The sequence below is a fragment of the Cyprinus carpio genome, chromosome A13, assembly GCF_018340385.1.
Source record: "Cyprinus carpio isolate SPL01 chromosome A13, ASM1834038v1, whole genome shotgun sequence".
Classification (NCBI taxonomy): Eukaryota; Metazoa; Chordata; class Actinopteri; order Cypriniformes; family Cyprinidae; genus Cyprinus; species Cyprinus carpio.
Genome location: NC_056584.1, coordinates 21,031,289 through 21,049,346, shown reverse-complemented (window position 1 = coordinate 21,049,346; position 18,058 = coordinate 21,031,289). Strand labels below are relative to the sequence as shown.

The 18,058-nt window shown below is 36.8% G+C and overlaps 1 protein-coding gene across 4 annotated transcripts; it reads right to left on the bottom strand.

The window, feature by feature from the left end:
• Positions 1-1,021: 1,021 nt before the first annotated feature.
• Positions 1,022-17,832, bottom strand: LOC109111360 (FERM domain-containing protein 6-like). 4 transcript variants are annotated; one of them, XM_042769338.1, is made up of 15 exons: positions 17,330-17,832; positions 10,172-10,504; positions 9,698-9,788; positions 9,379-9,458; positions 9,200-9,276; positions 8,487-8,673; positions 7,058-7,213; positions 6,901-6,966; positions 6,732-6,800; positions 6,436-6,610; positions 5,748-6,056; positions 4,941-5,063; positions 4,004-4,095; positions 3,762-3,825; positions 3,354-3,627 (listed from the first exon to the last, which is right to left on the bottom strand). In XM_042769338.1, the coding sequence occupies exons 2-15, from the start codon at positions 10,268-10,270 to the stop codon at positions 3,569-3,571; spliced, it is 1,647 nt and encodes a 548-aa protein (XP_042625272.1). In that variant the 5' UTR covers positions 10,271-10,504; positions 17,330-17,832; the 3' UTR covers positions 3,354-3,568. The 4 variants fall into 4 exon arrangements, 3 of the variants coding, with proteins under 3 accessions (XP_042625270.1, XP_042625271.1, XP_042625272.1); XR_006161545.1 differs by having other exon boundaries at positions 3,578-3,627; positions 3,762-3,853; positions 17,330-17,831; XM_042769336.1 differs by lacking the exon at positions 3,762-3,825 and having other exon boundaries at positions 1,022-3,627; positions 17,330-17,828.
• Between the last annotated feature and the right edge of the window lie 226 nt (positions 17,833-18,058).

Genomic DNA, 18,058 nt, shown 5'->3' with positions numbered 1-18,058 from the left:
TCATCTGGTTTTTGGATCTAAAACACAATTTGTTGTGTAGAATTAATTCCTTATGCATCACATCCAACGCCTGCGTTGCTAATTCCAAAACATCATTTTAGACCTAGTAACGGAGGTTTGAGCCGTGGACGGCAGACTAATAACTAAGTTAGTGTAGAGAGAGAGAGAGAGAGAGTTTGTTTATATATATATATATATATATATATATATATATACATATATATATATATATATATATATATATATATATATATATATATATATATATATATATGCACACATACCATCAGCATATGATATACATAATATATATATGTTGCATCAGCAATGCCCCTTACATAAGCAATTGTTGCTGCCATCAAACTAAGAGTAAAATGGCCATTTCCAAACAATTTGAAGTCCATCATTCCACAGTGAGGAAATTTATTCACAAGTGGAAGTCATTCAAAACAGACACCAATCCTCCCAGAAATGGACGTGACGTCCCAGCAAATTCACCCCAAGAACATACCGTGTATCGCTCAAAGAAATGGCAGACAACCCAAGAACTTCACCGCAGACTCTACAGAAACTGGGCACCTCACAGTCATTGAGTCAACCATGAACTCTTCTGTATACCAAAGTATTCTACAGTAGGGTCAAATTTGAGGCCATCCATCCAATTATTATTATTATTATTAGCATTTCAATAAAAATACTATATTACAAAAAATGTTTTTGCTTTACACAATTTGTTTTTCCTTTGATTGTAGAAGAAGTGCAAAGTAATGCAAATAAAAGAATGAAACAAAAGAAAGTGCAAACGTCAGCATAAGTTATTGGTAATTGTGAAAAAATGGGTAATTAAATGTGATTCAACAGGATTATGTTTAATCATATTTGAGAACCTTGAAACTGCTGTAACCTATATTAATTACGGTGTTATTCATGAACATCATCAGGAAAGAATGAATCATGTAGCACTTATGAAGTAAATTACTTTAAAGTGCTGCAGACAAAAAACAATACAAGACAGATTCAATTACAAATGAAGGTACCTTTTATTGCAAACATTTGAGGACTTTGGCACCTGCAAGGCACAGAATACACTTTCATGAGAGAGCGAATGAGTCGAATGGGTCTGCAAAAAAACTGGGAAAAATAATCATTTCATTTTCACATAGGGAATTCCTTTCACAGAAAGGACAAGGTCTAGCTGCAGACACAAAGAGTAAACAGTACACAGAGCCCATGTATGATCGTTTGCACGCAGAACGGATGCAAGTGTTCAGTCACCATGAACTCCAACAGCAACCAAAATTATTATTAGACGGCTTGGCCATTTCAAATTCATTACTGCTTTTCAAAGGAGCGGAGATGAATGTGAAGATTGGTGAGGGAATCTACAGGTACTCTACTAGTGTTTAACAGAACACACAAAGTCATGACATGAATGCCCACATGCACATGAGCTTTTAAGTGCTGTTCATCCAAACCACCCATGCAAAGAGGAGGAGCTTTTCATTGGAAATGGGTTTATGTGCACTGATTCTTCATGTTTAGTGTCTACCTTCTTTTGAACGGAGTGTGCACACACTCTTTTTTTGTTTAAATGGAAGCATTGCATGTTGCAACCTTTACATAAGGTTTCTAATACTGTCTCCCATTAACAGCTTAATACTGACAGGCAACACACCATTAAAACACACACACAGCAGTCATTTTTTATAAAACTAAAAGAAATAAACTTCCAGTTTGACAAATAAACAAAGTCATGATATGTATAAAGAAAATGGGAAAGTCCATGGAAGACTTTGATCAGCAAAGAATCAGCTTTGTGCAAATGTCTCTAAATCAAGAGCCTTGGCGGCCTGAAATCCCATCAGTCATTCATCCTGCGGGGCGGCACACCCGGCACTGGGCCCTCTGATTATGATGCTCACATGATTCAGTTACCACAATCCCAAAAAGCTCATTAGGTTTAGTGTTATTCTTGGAGACAAGACTGGGGCATTTCCTTGGAGATGAGGGTGGAAGTAAACAGGAGTGCAGAAACTTTAGTTTTATGTTCTGAGAACCTGCATAGTGAATTCAAGGCACTGAGGGTTCATTTAGGGCAGCACACACACACACACACAATCTTTTGCATACTTTGGTAAGGCAGATTTTTCTAGATTTAAGTATTTTGGCATTAGGATATTGTAGATTTTCTTGCTAGTTTTGGATATGCACGCACACATGTACTAAATGACCTTAAAGGGATAATTCACCTAAAAATTTAAAATTGTGTCATTTACACAGCGTAATGTCATTACAATTCTATGTCAATTTTTTTTCTGTGGGACACAAAAGGAGATGTTTAGCAGATTGTTCACACTGCTCTTTTTCCATAAAATTTAATTTAAGGGTAACCAGGGCTGTCATACCTGTAAAAATAATTACAAAAAGCAACATAAAAGTAGCACCATCCATCCATAAAAGCTATCATGTGGCTTTAGAAGATTTGAAATACAAACCTTAGTCAGGGTAGATAATATATTGAATTTAAATTGATAGTTCACCCAAAAATAAAATTTTTATCATCATTTAATCACCCGCATGTAATTTCAAACCTGTATGACTTTCTTCTGTGGAACACAAAATAAGATATTTTGAAGAATGTTGGCAACTCAACCGTTTTGGTTGCCATTGCCTTCCATTATATGGACATAAAATGCAATGGAAATCAATGGGAACCAAAACTGTTGACTTGCCAACATTCTTCAAAATATCTTCTTTTGTGATCAGCAGAAGGGAAAAAAAATGCATACAAGTTTGGAAAAATATTAGCATGTGTAAATGACAGAATGTTCCTTTTTGGGTAGACATGGATGAAAACGGGGCAGTAAGTGATAGACTTAGTCTTCACAATGGAAGACATTGTATAAACGTCCTAGATCACATGTAATTTTCTCTCTCACAACTTTCAATAGTTTTAAAAGTCCTTTTGGATGTTATTAAACAAGAGTACAGTCCATTGAACACACTGTACTTTTATCCCTTGCAACCTCATTTTCATTCCTGTCAAATATAAAATATGTCACTACCCTGACTACGGTCTATAGAACAGAAAATTACTTTTATAGCACTTTTTTTCCATCCTTTTTTATTGTACCAGCATGGAAAAGTGCAACTAGCACAGTCATCAGAATTTGTTTGTGTTCCACAGAAGAAAGCAAGCTGGCTTTGTAACAACGTGACAGTTAGTAAATAACAGAATTTCTGTTTTTCCATTTACTATCCTTTTAATTTGTTCTGGGGCTCTTTTTAATTCTCTCTGCCTTACACCACAAACTCCGGTTCTGCTTCTGTGGTCAAGTGTTTTGTGGTCAGATCTTCTCTGTCCAGATCCAGAGAATAATACTTGCTGGTTCTCTTGATGGGAAATGCATGCTGGTTATTCCGGATGCCAGTGCAGTGATCTGCAAGTCCCTGGTACCCACAGCCGACAGTGTCCCCGAGGTCTGGCTCGCAGCCGAACGTATAGCTATGTGCGGTGTCCTGGCAAAGCTCTGCCCACTCCTGACAGTTCCTCTGGAACAGACGAACATCATCCAGTGATTGGCTGTGCCGGTCTGTGGAGCTCTGGCCCTTCCTGCCCATCGCCGTCTAATAAAACAAAGACAATGAAATACATGTCAGCACAAAGGAAACTAACAAGCTGCATTAAAACACAGAAATCACAGACTACACTAACTCTCAACTAACCCTAAAATCTCAAGAGCGGTTAGCTGTACACTCACATGAATTGACAGATGAGAAACGACAATGCTGTTGGGTGTAGGGTAAGGCTACCCTAAACAAATACTGTTAAGAGGAAGTGGGGTTACCAGCACTGTTAAAAGAGATTACATGATTACTCAACAGAAGAACGATGCAGCTCAAAATGTAGAGTAGATGTCCTTGGTTTAACTTCAGCGGCTGAGACGATGTCATTTAACAGCGGTAATGTGTTGTGTGTAAATGTGTGTGTGTATAGGTGCACCTGGGGAAGACATTCGATGCTCTGGCCCCTCATTCTCACTATGGTCTCTGATGAGCTGGATGTCGAAGAACTGACTTCCTTCACCACTAACCCTGAAATGCACAAACACATATACAACACACATGCATCCTTAATCATTTTATCCCATCAGACATTTGAAGGTCACTAGGGTCAGACTAGGGTGTACAGTAAATTAAGTTGTCAATTCAAACTCCACCGCTTTCAGGTACTTGTCAATTAAAGCGACAGGATACTCATACTTTTTAAGTAGTGACTTCCTAAGATTATTTTCATGACTCTTCCATGACTTTTCCAGCCATCCATTATTACTGGATCTGAATTCTTAAAAATCATTTTATAAAGCACCTCAAAAGACCAATTTCTAGTCAATGAAACGTTTTAGAGTGGAGCATAAATTGCTATGGCTTTTGGACATTTAGCAATCTCCAATGACTTTTCCAGGCCTGAAAAATGTTCTTATTAAAGCCTGTTCAATACAGTTTTGAAAGTGCAAATCATCAATTAACAAAGTCCTTCATTCACCCTGGGCAACTGTAGGACAGCAAGAATTTGACTGACCAACTGACTTGAAAAGGTGGCACTAAAAGGTCAATCTACAGCTAATGTCTGCCTCCAGAGATGACACAGCTTGAATTTATCCACCTGTCAGCAACAGGCGTGGTTGATACAACCAAGCCTTCAGAAATCATTCTAATATGCTGATTTGGTGCTCAAGAAACATTTCTTATTATCAATGTTGAAAACAGTTGTGCTACTTAAGCAACATTATAAATGTCTTTACTGTCACGATTGATGAATTTAATGCTTCCTTGCTGATTTTTTTTTTAACAATAATATAATATAATATAATATAATATAATATAATATAATATAATATAATATAATATAATATAATATAATCTATGCTTGTATATACCGTAGCATCCGCTGTTCTGTGCTGACAGCATGTCCTCTGTGATATGAATACACAGCTCCTGGTTGAGATCTATATCATGAAGATCTTCACAACTTTTCGGATCATCAACCAACATCTCAATCTCTGAAGAAAAACACACACACACACAGAATTATGAGCACTGAAACTGCTACTGCTTCAGTACTATGCTTAGTATGAATGAGCAGGGTCTCTGCAGGATTTTTCAAAAAAGACTTTAAATCCTTTTTCAACACCTACACAAACAAAATTTCAGCCTTTAAACCATTTATAAGAAAAGGGATTCAAAAGTATCAATTATATTTATTTAAACAATTATCAATTATTATATTAATTTAATAACATATAACTATATCTTAGTGTATTAATTGTTTAGATTTCTATAATGCATTGGTATTAGCTTCTTGTCGATCCAGCGGTTTACATTTACGTGTTTGCTGTGTTAAAATAGGGGTGGATTTTGGCTTTGGTCTCAAGAAAAACAGCAGACAGCCTTAATGGAAATTCACATTCATTCTCTGCCAGCAGGTGGAGCTTTTGGAACTGCAGAAATATAGTGGTTTCCCTGGTAACCACAGTACATTCAAGTAAGTATTTATGGCCTTAAATTTAACTAAATCTAAGACTTTTAAAGGGCCCGCAAAAACCCTGATGAGATTTGATCAGTGCACCCATTTAACCATACAGCATTTCTTATTGACACTGTTATTACTAATGTAATAAGCCAGTGATATACAATTAATTGGCTATCAGAGAAGTGTCATATTCATCTGTGTGTGTGTCTCCTACCATCCTCATCCAGGCAGTGCTCTTTGCTGCTGCTCTCGATGCCAGACGTGTGTGTGCTGGCATGACTGGTGTTGGAAGATGTGTGTGCTCTCAGCGGTCGATGGGGTGTGTTCGTAGGTGTTCGGAAACTGTCAGTGTCGATGCCGGATGTACGGGAACTGCCATGACTCATGGTGGAGTGACGTGAAAAGGGATTGGGTCGTGACGTGCTGCCTGCACTGCTGCCGCTGGCACGCGAACGCTGCTCTAAATGTTCCATGTCCGCCTCCAGAGCATCACTGATATATGACTCCCTGTACTGCTTCTTTTCTGAGAACAGACATAGTTTAATAATATCAACCATATGCTCTAGGTCCTTTAAAAAACAAAACAATAACACTTCCATGACAACACAAATAAAATAAAATAAATAATAATCAAATAAAAGAATTTCATTCTGCTGAGTATGGCTTTTATCATATTCTAGTGTCTCCATGTTTGTAAAGTCAGTTAACAGTGTATGATTTAAAAATAAAAATAATGCTTAAAGTGTATATGCCGTTAATTTTTTATTTGTTAATTTAATAACCTAGCTTGATTTAAAGGTTGACTTATCTGTCTGTACATCACAGATTTCATTTAACTTTCAATTATTAGTTTAAGAAATGCTACCATTCCAGCAAATCTGGCATGCATATTCTCCAGATACCTTCATTTTCCTCTAGTCGTCGAACCTGCTTCAGCACAGGCTGTAGGTTCATATACAATCGGTGGCTGTTGCTGAGCAGCTGCAGGAGGTGTCGTGAGCGCAGAGGACAGCCTGTATAGTAGATGAGCTTCCTGGCTGAAGGCAAACCATCAGGAAGAATCTCAAACCTCTTCCCCTGTGCACAGGAAATGAGTCAAAGGTTGATTCCTATAAAAATTCTAAACACTGTGACCTTAATGGCACAGAACTATACACTTCACCTTTAAATCATACTAATAAAGCACTGTAACACTGACCACAAACACTAGCTTCCCCACGTTGGTCCAGGGAAAATCATACAAGAGTTGCCTGACAGTTCCCACATTCTGAAAAAAATAAATGTAACCATCATACATAGAAATACACAATGTATTATCTGAATTTGCTGTATTAACTCCTTCAGTAAGTGTACCCGAAGGAGCATACCTGAAAAATCTGAATCCCACGTAAGGTCAGTCCCAGAGTTAAAGAAGCCTCCAGCTCTTTCTTATCCTGAATAAAAAATTTAAAAAAAAACCTTATGTTGAAAAATCAGCCTGTATGTATGCACAAACACACACACAGTCAATAGTTCTTCTCTGACCTTGTAAAGGCGGTAATAATGAACAGTCACGTCATCCAAGAGTGCAGCTTCCTTTATGTATTTCAGCTGAGCCTCTGATGCTGTAAGAGCAAACTGCTCTTTGTGCATGTTTGGAATATGACGGAGAATATAGTCACATCCTCTCTTCGCAATTACCTGGAAAAGATAGAACCAGAATAATAATAAAGCACACCTCTTGACTGATAAATTTACATGATTTTCCTGTTATTCTTAATTACTGCATACAGATTAAAAAAAAAAAAAAAAAACATTTTACAGAGACTGGCAGACTGCATTTAAAAATAAATAAAAAGCTAAAAAGAAAAGCATTTATTTAAAATATAATTTTTTTTTAGAATTTTTTTGTAATACATTTAAAATGTTTTTGGTATGTTATTTTGTATTATTTTTTTTTAAGAAATTAATACTTTTATTCAACAAGGATGTGTTAAATTGATAAACAGTGATAGTAAAGACTTATATTGTTAAAAAAAGTTAAATTCTTTTCTTTTTAACAGTTTTTTTTTCATCAAAGAATCCTGAAAAAAAAGTATCACAGGTTCCAAAAAAAAAAATAAGCAGCAAAAAATACGCAGTTTCATACACTGATAAAAAATCAGCATATTAGAATGATTTCTGAAGTTTCAAGTGACACTGAATACTGTAGTAATGGCTGATGAAAATTCAGCTTTGCATCACAGGAATTAATTATATCTTAAAGTATATTAAAATTGAAAATATATACAGTATTGTAATAATATTACACAAAATTACATTCCTTTCTGTATTTTTGATCAAATAAATGCAGCCTTGATGAGCATATGAGACTTCTTCAAAAAAAAAAATCTTTTGAATGGCAGTGCATACATTTTATTTTATTTTACAAATGAAAAGTTTAGTTTTATGGTAGATTTTCTCTAAAACTTCAACTAAAACTGATAAAAAAAATAAAAAAATAAAATAAGACTAACATTCAGCAGATATAATACTAGTTGTCAACCATGGCTATGGTGATGCTGTCCCTGAACACTTAACATTCATAAAAACACAAAAATCATCATCATAGTGCTGTCAGGGCTGTCTGTAATCTCTCAAGAGTTCAACAACACAGTCTATCTCTGGCTGCACCGTCCTGCAGTAAAGCAGTGTCTTACACCATGTGTATCCAGATGATAGCACAGCTCAGCAAGCCTAAAGCTAATGCACCCTAGTTTTCTCTTTAAAAGCTTATGACTATTTTTAACCTCAATCCTCTACATGGTGATGAATAAAGCGTCTTTTTACAACAGGCTCTGTTAAATTCAGGGACAGCACAGTGCAGCCCATAAACCACACACAGAGGGCAGTCGGAGCATATGCACATTTAACAGGCTTAATCAGCATAATGATTCATCAGGAAGCAGTTTAATGGGGTGCTGTGCAGACATACCCAAGAGGGAAAATATGCTTCCGGCTGGAAATAGGCACCAAAGTGTTTGTTCCGTTTGAAGTTTCCCAGGTCAGCCTGCAGTGCAAATGCAGCCAGAAGGAAATAAGCCTCCTCTCTCTGGATGCACTGAGACTGCAGTAGCTGCTTCCGCAAGTGCCAATAGTAATAAAACCGTGCCACCCGATCGCTAAAACAGACAGACATAGAACATATTCATTTTTTTCTATAGACATTTTGTATGTATAAACTACTGTTCAAAGGTTTACTTTTTTGTGTTTTTGATAGGAGTCTCATAGGAGGCTGCATTCATTTGATCAAAAATACAGTAAAAATAGTAATATTGTGAAATTTTATTACAATAAAAAATTTTTAATTGTAATACATTTTAAAATAACACTTATTTCTGTGATGGCAAAGCTGAATTTTCAGCAGTCACTTCAGTCTTAAGTGTCACATGATCCTTCAGAAACCATTCTAAGATGGTGATTTGGTGTTCAAGACACATTTCTTATTATTATCAATGTTGAAATCAGTTGTGCTGTGTAATATTTTTGTGGAATGTGTGATATTTTTTAATATTTCTTTGATAAATAAAAAGAAAACAACTGGAAATAGATTTTATGTAATAATGTAAAAGTCTTCACTGTCACTTTTGATAAGCATTCGATCCTACTGACCCCAAAATTTTGAATTTAGACATGCGTGTGACTCACCTGATAAGTCTGCCATTTTCAACATAATACTGTGCTCTGAAATGAACAATCATCGGAGGGCCAAACTGGTCAATTCCCTGCAGTTGGCAAGAATTCAGTCAAAATGTGCATCAAAGAAAATCATAAACACACACACACATATAATTTTTTCTAAGAAAATAAAACCCTGTGTGTGATACCTTGCTGGCTTCCCGTTTCCACTCTTTTGGACAATATTTAGACAGTTTCTGTCCCAGTTCCATGTATATGTGTTCATTGTCTAGGGGGGAAAAAGCACATAACATACTGATAATCAATACATTGTAGCAACCCTAATATAAAAACATGTGAACACGGAACTGACAAATCAAATCAGAATCAACTACAAAGACCCGTGTAATGCATGTTATGTTGTTTTTAAATAGACAAGTGTAAGAAAAAGCATAAGAGTGTAAGAAAGTATAAAGCTGTTTTAGCCCATTTGTACTTGTGTGTGTGTTTCAGTGTTTTTGGCCTTACTCTGAATAACACTGAGGCCGAACAGGTGGCAGTCCTTCAACCTGAGCAGATCACAGACCTGCACCAACAACTCCTGACACACTGCCTTAACCTGAGAGAAAAGAACAGATATATTCAAGAGAGAAAGGATTTTTTTTTTAAATATTATTTTGCTGTCTGTAATGCTGGCCCTAAATCCTGCTTCTCAAACTCTTACTAAACTGTGAAATTATGCAATAAATAGAGCTACATTTTTACAATATTTATTTGTGATCAGATTATGTTTCCAATGCAAGCCCACAACTTCCAAGCAGGACCCAAAATTACATGTTTAGAACCTGCTGTCCATAAACAATAATCTTTGTACATGATGCAAATAGATAATTGCAACTACATTTTTTACATTTAGGTCTATTTTTAAATGACATGGAAGCTGTGTGGTCTTAAAGCAATCACCAATGGTGTGCGTCATTGAGTGCATGGAGTTCTACTCACACTGACTATTACATTGAGCGTTTCATCATTCGGGAGGAACACACACACACACCGGCGGTCCTGCATCGTCTTGTTATTGTGAAAAGTCAGTTTGCTCATGTTTGAGAGGCTGCAGCCTGTAGATTTGTGCCCCTCACTGGAGCGTCACCCCTGAGCACCTCCCAGTCACGATGGATCAGATAACTCAGACAAACAGACATAAAAAAAAACACATACACACACACACACACAATCAGACCTGACTCACAACTGTATCAAACCAGTTGTTTCTCCTGGATCAACACACAATCACACAACGCAAACACACAGCAGCCCCAGCACTCTGTAACAACTCTGAAAAAGAGAGAAAGACAGAAATAAATGAATTGAACAAGAATGCAACTACAAAGTATTCCTGTTTGACATACATACTGGCAGGCAACTCTCCAAGTATTTCACATAAATATTAGAAAGCTAAAATTGACAGCATTTTTTAAGAAACTCAGGAACTGCAGCACTGGATTTCACAAAACAGAATTATATTATTCATCTGCAAGACAAGCTTTTCTGCAGATTAGTTAGCTAACTTGCTAAACTAGGATGTCTTTGTTTTAAATTTTCTCATCCAACCGCAGTCAAGGTACAAAAACTTGTCACGTTTCAAAATTCTCTTGATTCAAAATTCTCTCTGTGATTCTAGATATTTTTGGGACAGACATAACATCTGCTTGAAAAGACATGAAACGCTAAAAAACTGATATCTCTGTCTCCATCAGTATCTGTGATACGAGCGCAGACCTACAGAAACTGGGGAAAAAAAGGAATCGGTTTAATATTGTTTTTAGTTTTACCAAAACCAAGTTAACCACATTACAACTTTTAACCAAACATGGTTAAAAAACATTTAAACTTGAATTTAAATTATTTTATTAAATTATTTTTTCCACAAGTAGACACTTTCATATGACTCCATTAATTGATTTTAAAATATTCTTTGTGGTTTGTGGTACTGTGTATGTGCTGCTGTGACATTTTCAGCCTTCATTAAAGCTTGTTCTATTGTAACATTAAAATAAATATTTTAAACAAGTATACATTAAAAAAAAAAATGTCAGGCAAAATGGAGTAGCGAGTAGACTTTGCATGAGCTAGAGACAGAGAGAAAAGGAAAATGTGCAGCAGTCAGGAGAATTCCACCCAACATCTGCTTCTCATTCCAACAATAGAGGCCTTTGATTTTCCACACATACACACACACACTCTCTGCTACACGTACTACAGATGTGTAACATAGAGATGCATACATCAGATGACAATGACGTGGATTTTGGCTTTTCATATTATGGTTAGGAGGAGTTCATAAGGGATTGACTTTTAGGTTTCTAGAAACATTGCCTACACTAATAGTTAAAAGGAAAGCAGGCAAACAGCCCAAAGGGGCTCAATAACAGCCCTAAAATCATATAATCTATGACGTGTCTGATTAAAGTTACATTTTGAAGCCATTTTAAGCTGGTTCTTCTGAGCAGGATGAAAACAGAACGGAAGAGACGACTGCATTTTTCAGGATGTGTGACATCTGCATGACGTTATGTGCGGCATTTCCTTGCTGAAAAGATGGAGAAACTTCCTGGATAATTTTTGAGACAAATACATCCCACACACATATAAAGTCCCAGTCACAGACTGTTATAATCTGCTACAGTACGCCTGTCATCTATGTCATCCTGCTAACGCCTCGTTTTGCCTTCAGGGATCAAATCTTACCTTATCTTAAAAGACGTGCCGAAGTGCTGGGGTTTAGTTTTTACGAACCATCTTATATCATCCACTGTGCTTTTACCTCTCAGAATGGAAACATCTAAAACCCATGCAGACAGAAAACCTTCCACCAAAGTTAAGGAAAATGAACTAAAATAGTTCCAGTAAAAAAACAAAGCAAACATGGAAGTATGAGAGGTAAGGAAATGCCACTGATAGGTGGAATTCGCATGTCCAGACTTGCTCAGACACTGTTGGTCCACAGTTATTTAGTGTGATTGTAATCCCAAACACATTCCCCTTTTTACATGCACTGAACTGTTTCTCTGTGCCGCAGCAGAAGACACAACTAGAGGAGTAGTTTGGTATCAGATCATCTGTACACCTGTTATTACATCCACTGTATAAAGTTCTTAATTCAATGAAGAACGCAAGTAAGTTCTCCTTACACAAAAGACACGGAAGAGCCTTTGGCAACAGAGGGTTTAAAGACCAAAATAAAAGAATGTAATAAAGGATAAAAAAGAGGAATCTGGAGTCTATAAATCAGGTGAACAGTTCAGCAAGAGGTCTTTTAATACACTTTTGTTTTCTGCCAGCTATGATACAGCTTATTACAAATAATATACAATACAGTAATCTTGGTAGTAGTGTTTTTAGAAGCAAACATCAGGACAAATCTTTCAGCAATATGTTTTGCAAAAATCCAGCAGTTAGGCCTATTATTTTTTTAATTACATTCAAGGCAAATAAAAAGAAAGTTAAATGAACCAGAAAGAGACAAAATATTATTTGTATTTTTACATTAACTATATATTTAAAAAAACAAACTGTATGAGTTTGAGCTAGATCAGCTGTGGGATGATTTTCAATATCATGACCTAATTTCATGTTAAACCATTTTAAACCACACCTGTCTGAATAATTACTAAAAAGCTCATAGAGTAATTTTTTGCCTTTGAACTTTATCTTTGAAGCATTAAGATTCTTTTTAATTAAGACCAAATAAAAGACAGACTTAGTAGATGATTATAACAGGGAACATAAGTAATCTGTCAGATAAAAAGCAGATGACATAAACATCTATATCTGTCATGTACACTACAAACATTTGAGGTAAGGGGTCATATGATGCTACATGCACTTTTACAAGTTGTTTGTACTGAAATGCGTGTTGGCAGTGTGTACACAACCACCTTAAAATGATAAAAATCCACCCAGTGTTTTTTTTTTTTTATCTGCACAAATCTTTACCCCTTTCTCAAATCGAGCTGATTTCAGATGCCTGTCTGTGTGATGTCACAAAAACAGGCCCCTCCCATGATAGTTTGATTGACAGTAGCATTTTAGCACAGACTGGGCTGGCGTCTTACCTTAGACCCGCTCTGAGTGAGCTGTCATCAGTCTGCTATTGTTTCACCACCTGAGCAGATGTAGACAAGAATGTCTCCTAAGCGATAGAGGTGTTCTGTTGTTGGATGTAATAATGAACATAGCAGTCGTCTTTTACAGGGTCAGCATAGCTCATTAACATTTAAAGAAAAATGCTACAAAACTGTGTGCTCTGAAAAGAGCTGTTTTTGACAGGGTAAAAAAAAGGTGTTTTTTACACTACTTTTGAGAAATTTTAACCAAACTATGTTACAGACTTTTTATTAAGACCCCAAAAAATCATATCAACTTGTGGAAAATGATTCCTATATTTCTTTTGATATTCTTGAAATGAAATGGAAAAAAAAATGTATCACAGTTTCCAGAGAAATATTAAACACCACAACTGTTTTCAACATGGATAATGATTAGAAATGTTTCTTAAAGGGGTCTTATGATGTGATTTCTATTTTTCCTTTTTTTTAGTGTGTTATGTAGCTATTTGTGCATGTATAAGATCTGCAGAGTTACAAAGCTCAGAGTCTCCCACAAAAGGATTTATTCTGTCTAAAAGAGAAGGCTGATCCAGACCGGGCTAAAATGCCTCGTTCAAATAGCCCCCACATGTCAACGTCACGATGTGGAAATATTTGCGTAATGCCGCCCAAATGTTCATGCAAAGAAAGAAGGTGTGGTTTCAGGAAACACAATAGTGTTGATGCAGCCATGTCAGGGAGACACTGTGTGTTTCTGTGCCAAAGCAAAAGCACTTTATTTGGCTTTCCGAAAGTAGATGCAATGAGGAATCATAGGTTAAGATTTATTTACAACAGAACAGCACAACCCAGATGTTTGAATTTGTAAATCGAGATCCCTAATCCAGAGTGATGATTCTTCATATTTACACATTATGGCAACATTGCTTTTATTTGATTAAAAAATCCTCTGGCAATGCTGGTCTATGCCATGTGTATGTATCACTGTGTGGTGAACCCATTCATGATATTACTTTGATTTATAAACATCTTTAAAAGGATGTCTAATGATTCCGCATACAGACTGTGAACACAAAGGCTGCCAGCTGAATCTGGACAGGCATCATAACAGTACCACTGAGCAAGACACTGAACCCAAAGAATTGCCTTTACCATTAAACATTATTTATACATGTTATACTGAACAACCATGAATAATATCAAGTCAGATGATTTCATGCAGAGACAATATTAACTAAAACCTTTTACAGTAATTCCGTCCATTCAATATAACTGTTAGGCAACTAACTTTAACATACTAACACACAAGGATCACTATAACACAGCTGTTGGAGAGGCAAATAATAAAAGCAACACAAAGAACTACATACAAACCACATTAAAAGGACTAGGGTGCTGCACACACAATAACAACAAACCTACAAACAATAGCCGTATCAGTTTAACCTACCCAAGTGAGCCGGTAAACTAACCCACCTCTACCACTCCTACACTGCCCCTGAGACGGCCAATCAGAACGCAAGCTTTCTTTTAAAATATTAAAGAACATGTCATGTGAGAGATACGGTTTCTTCAAACACGCAGCATGTTCATGAGGAGTGAGATCATGAAACATGCTCATGCAGGTGCACAAGGAAGCTCAATATCTTTGTCTTATAACTAATAAAGTTTGTATCATTGATACTGTTATTTTTCCTGTTTGATACTGTGAAGCTGCTTTGAAACTATCTGTATTGTATAAAGAGCTTTATAAATAAAGGCGACTGGACAACCTTTTTTGGGAAAAATATTCACTTAGTTCACACTGATGAGACACTAAAAGCACTAGCAATACCTGGATTTTAATGGCTGTCAACAGCATTAATTAAGCAGTAAGCAGATTCAAACTGCAACCTTGTGTTTACAGTCCAGATACATAATCATGAAACATTCTTTAAGAGACATTTCCAAGTAAGATTAACCAGTTGAGCCATGTTCTCCAGAAACACACGGATGAGTTAGACCAGAGATGGCTGAAAAATCTTTACTCACTCGGGAGAAATCTTTTTTTGAACATCTATTCTAGCTGCCTTCAGGCAAATAAGACTTCATGAACACACCCACAAACATGCACACATATACACACACACACACACAAACGAAGAGCAGCTCAGCAAAGAAAACATCCTGAGGTTAAAAAAAGAAAAAGGAAAGGAAACAAAAGGAGAGCAGAAAATGCTTCCTGGCACCAAACAACAATAAACAAACACACAAAAGCAAATTTAACACTATGCCTGGCAAAACTAGACCTCATTATTCTTCAGGGCACGACATGAGAACACACACAGGATGTGACTACAGATCGACTCAGGCAAACCTGCATCAAAGCAAACACACTGACCGATCTTCAATGACAAAGTCAATTTGACACGTATGACTGGATGGATGGAATGCTACTCTGGGTAAAAAAAAAAATAAAAAATATCAAACACTTTTGATATTCAAATGTTAAAATTACATAAACATAACTTATTATGAACGATTTTTGAATACACAAATTGATTTAGTCACGATTTTAGGTTTTTGTTTTGTTTTGTTTTGTTTTGAGCAAAACAAAAGTCAGAAAATACAACTAATTAACAACTCTTTTTAATAAAAATTAATTTTATCTCAACATGTTATTCTCCAGGAGCCGATGAAATGATCCCCGTGCTGGTAAAAAAACAGAAAGAGGGCATAAACATTTTCAGAGACCTACACTTCAACCTTACGCATTAAAGATTTTCAGTGCTTAGAGAAAATCACTGTAACACAAGAGAGGATAAATGTGAGACCCTTAAACACCGGTCGGTGTAGAGTTGCACTGGGCTAATATTAAACCCGCCCTGACCGCAAAGAGGAAATTGTGAGCATTCCTGAATCCAAAAGAGACAAGGAGAGAGAGAGAGAGGGAGAATAAAAATGAATCTTTTCTGATTCATGTTGTGCTGTGATGCAATTAACCTGCATGTTCCACCGAGATTGACATCACTTCCTGATGATTTGGGGTCCCTGTGCTGCGCATGTAAAAATTAAAATAGTAATTTCTACATTAATCTATAAATCTAAGTGATTGTCGACACATTGTCGAAAAAATACAATAATAAAAATAAATAAAATATATTCTAAAAAACTGACCTCTACCAATGTGCACCAACCACAGAATTGTACTGTTCGTGTTTAATATCTGAGGTCTCCAAAACTCAGACTTACATAATATTGTCCTGGCAGACTTGTGAGGCATGTTTTACAAATCATGAACGTTTGTTTATTAACCCTTACAAAATTCGATATCAATACCTAATACTTTATTATTTTATATATTTAGAATGTTTATGAGATACTCAAAGGGGTCTCTGGGTTTCTCAGACCCCATATGTAAGTAAACATGCCAATAATGCTGCTATGATGCTCAAAAACGCTGTCTTGGTAGGCAGCACGTCTGGTTTTGAGACACATCCAAAGAGTCTTATTACAGCAGACCTTAACTTGGACAAACCCCACATAACCCCCGGGGTTGTGTAGGCCATGAGCTGACTGGGTGCTATAAACCAACCAAATTACTCCGAAAAATAGCCAGGGAATGCCATATCATGGTCTAGAAGTAACATTAGTTTTATGATCCAAAACACGGATTTGAGCAGTAGAAACTTACCATGGTAACTTAACCATAGTTTCCGCCAAAATGACCACAATGAGTGGAAAATATCACAGTGAAACAAAGTAAGAAGCTTTCGGGATCTTGCCACTGTAAAACATTTCAGAAAGTGGTGACTTATGCCAACTGAGCACAGTTTTACTACTGTAAAATTAACTGTAGTATCTGGCTATCGTTATCATGGTAAATTTGCAAGGCAGAATGCAAACACACTGCTGTGTTTTGGTCAAGCGCGAGTGTGTGTGTGTGTGTGATTCTGCGGGCCAGCGCTGCCACGTAGAATAAGTTATTTGGGAAAACGGAAGGAGACTAAACCCTCTCTAAACCCTAGTACCCATGTAGACGAATTACTAAAGTTAAGACAACGAAACTCACCTTCCTGGTGACGATAATTCCGCGTATTCCCAAAGACACCTTCATCCATATAACTCTAGTTCTGATACCTCTACAGCGCTCGCCAGTCTAGCACATAATCCCGAGCTGCGAACTCAATCCCATCGGGCTCCCCAACACTCACAAATCACTATACATGTGGAGGGAATTTCCCAATCGTTGTGTAGGAGGGGTGACAAACTCCAAAGGAATCGGGCGGAAACGTGTCTGCCACACAGCGCCTCTTTCCAACACTTTTTAAAAGCAACGTAACGTTAGCGGCTGCGCTATCTTTGTTCGGTCGAGGTGTTTACATTTAACCAAGAGTGGACGAAAGACCACCCCTCTGCAGCTGACGTTGGTAGTGTCCACGGCTGCTCCTGCAGGATGATCTCAGAGACTGTATGGATGATCCTGATACCAAAACGAAGGATTACGTTATAAATATTAATGAAGTGAGACGTTGCTTGGTAACCCTCTTGGAGCGTCCAGTCACGTATCTAAATTAATTTCCATGAACCAAGCCTTTACTATGGCAGGATTCCCCAATTCGCCAGCAGTCTAGCGCCCTTTGCGTTGCAGCCAATCACGTATGCGTATTAGGCAAACGTCACTTTACGTGATTAATATTCATTAGCCAAGCCCTCGCCCTAGTAGAGTTTCGAATTCGCAGCCTGGCGAGAACTGGAGCGCTTTTGCGAATGTAATAGAAATTCGGAACGCAGTAACTGA

Bases quoted from the DNA above. Each gene is read 5' to 3' on its own strand.
- LOC109111360 (XM_042769336.1), bottom strand. From the start codon at position 10,270: ATGAGCAAACTGACTTTTCACAATAACAAGACGATGCAGGACCGCCGG. The intron at 9,277-9,378 runs GTATCACACACA...TGCCAACTGCAG, and splicing joins GGAAACGGGAAGCCAGCAAG to GGAATTGACCAGTTTGGCCC. The intron at 3,628-4,003 runs GTGCACCTATAC...TTGTTTTATTAG, and splicing joins GCATCGAATGTCTTCCCCAG to ACGGCGATGGGCAGGAAGGG.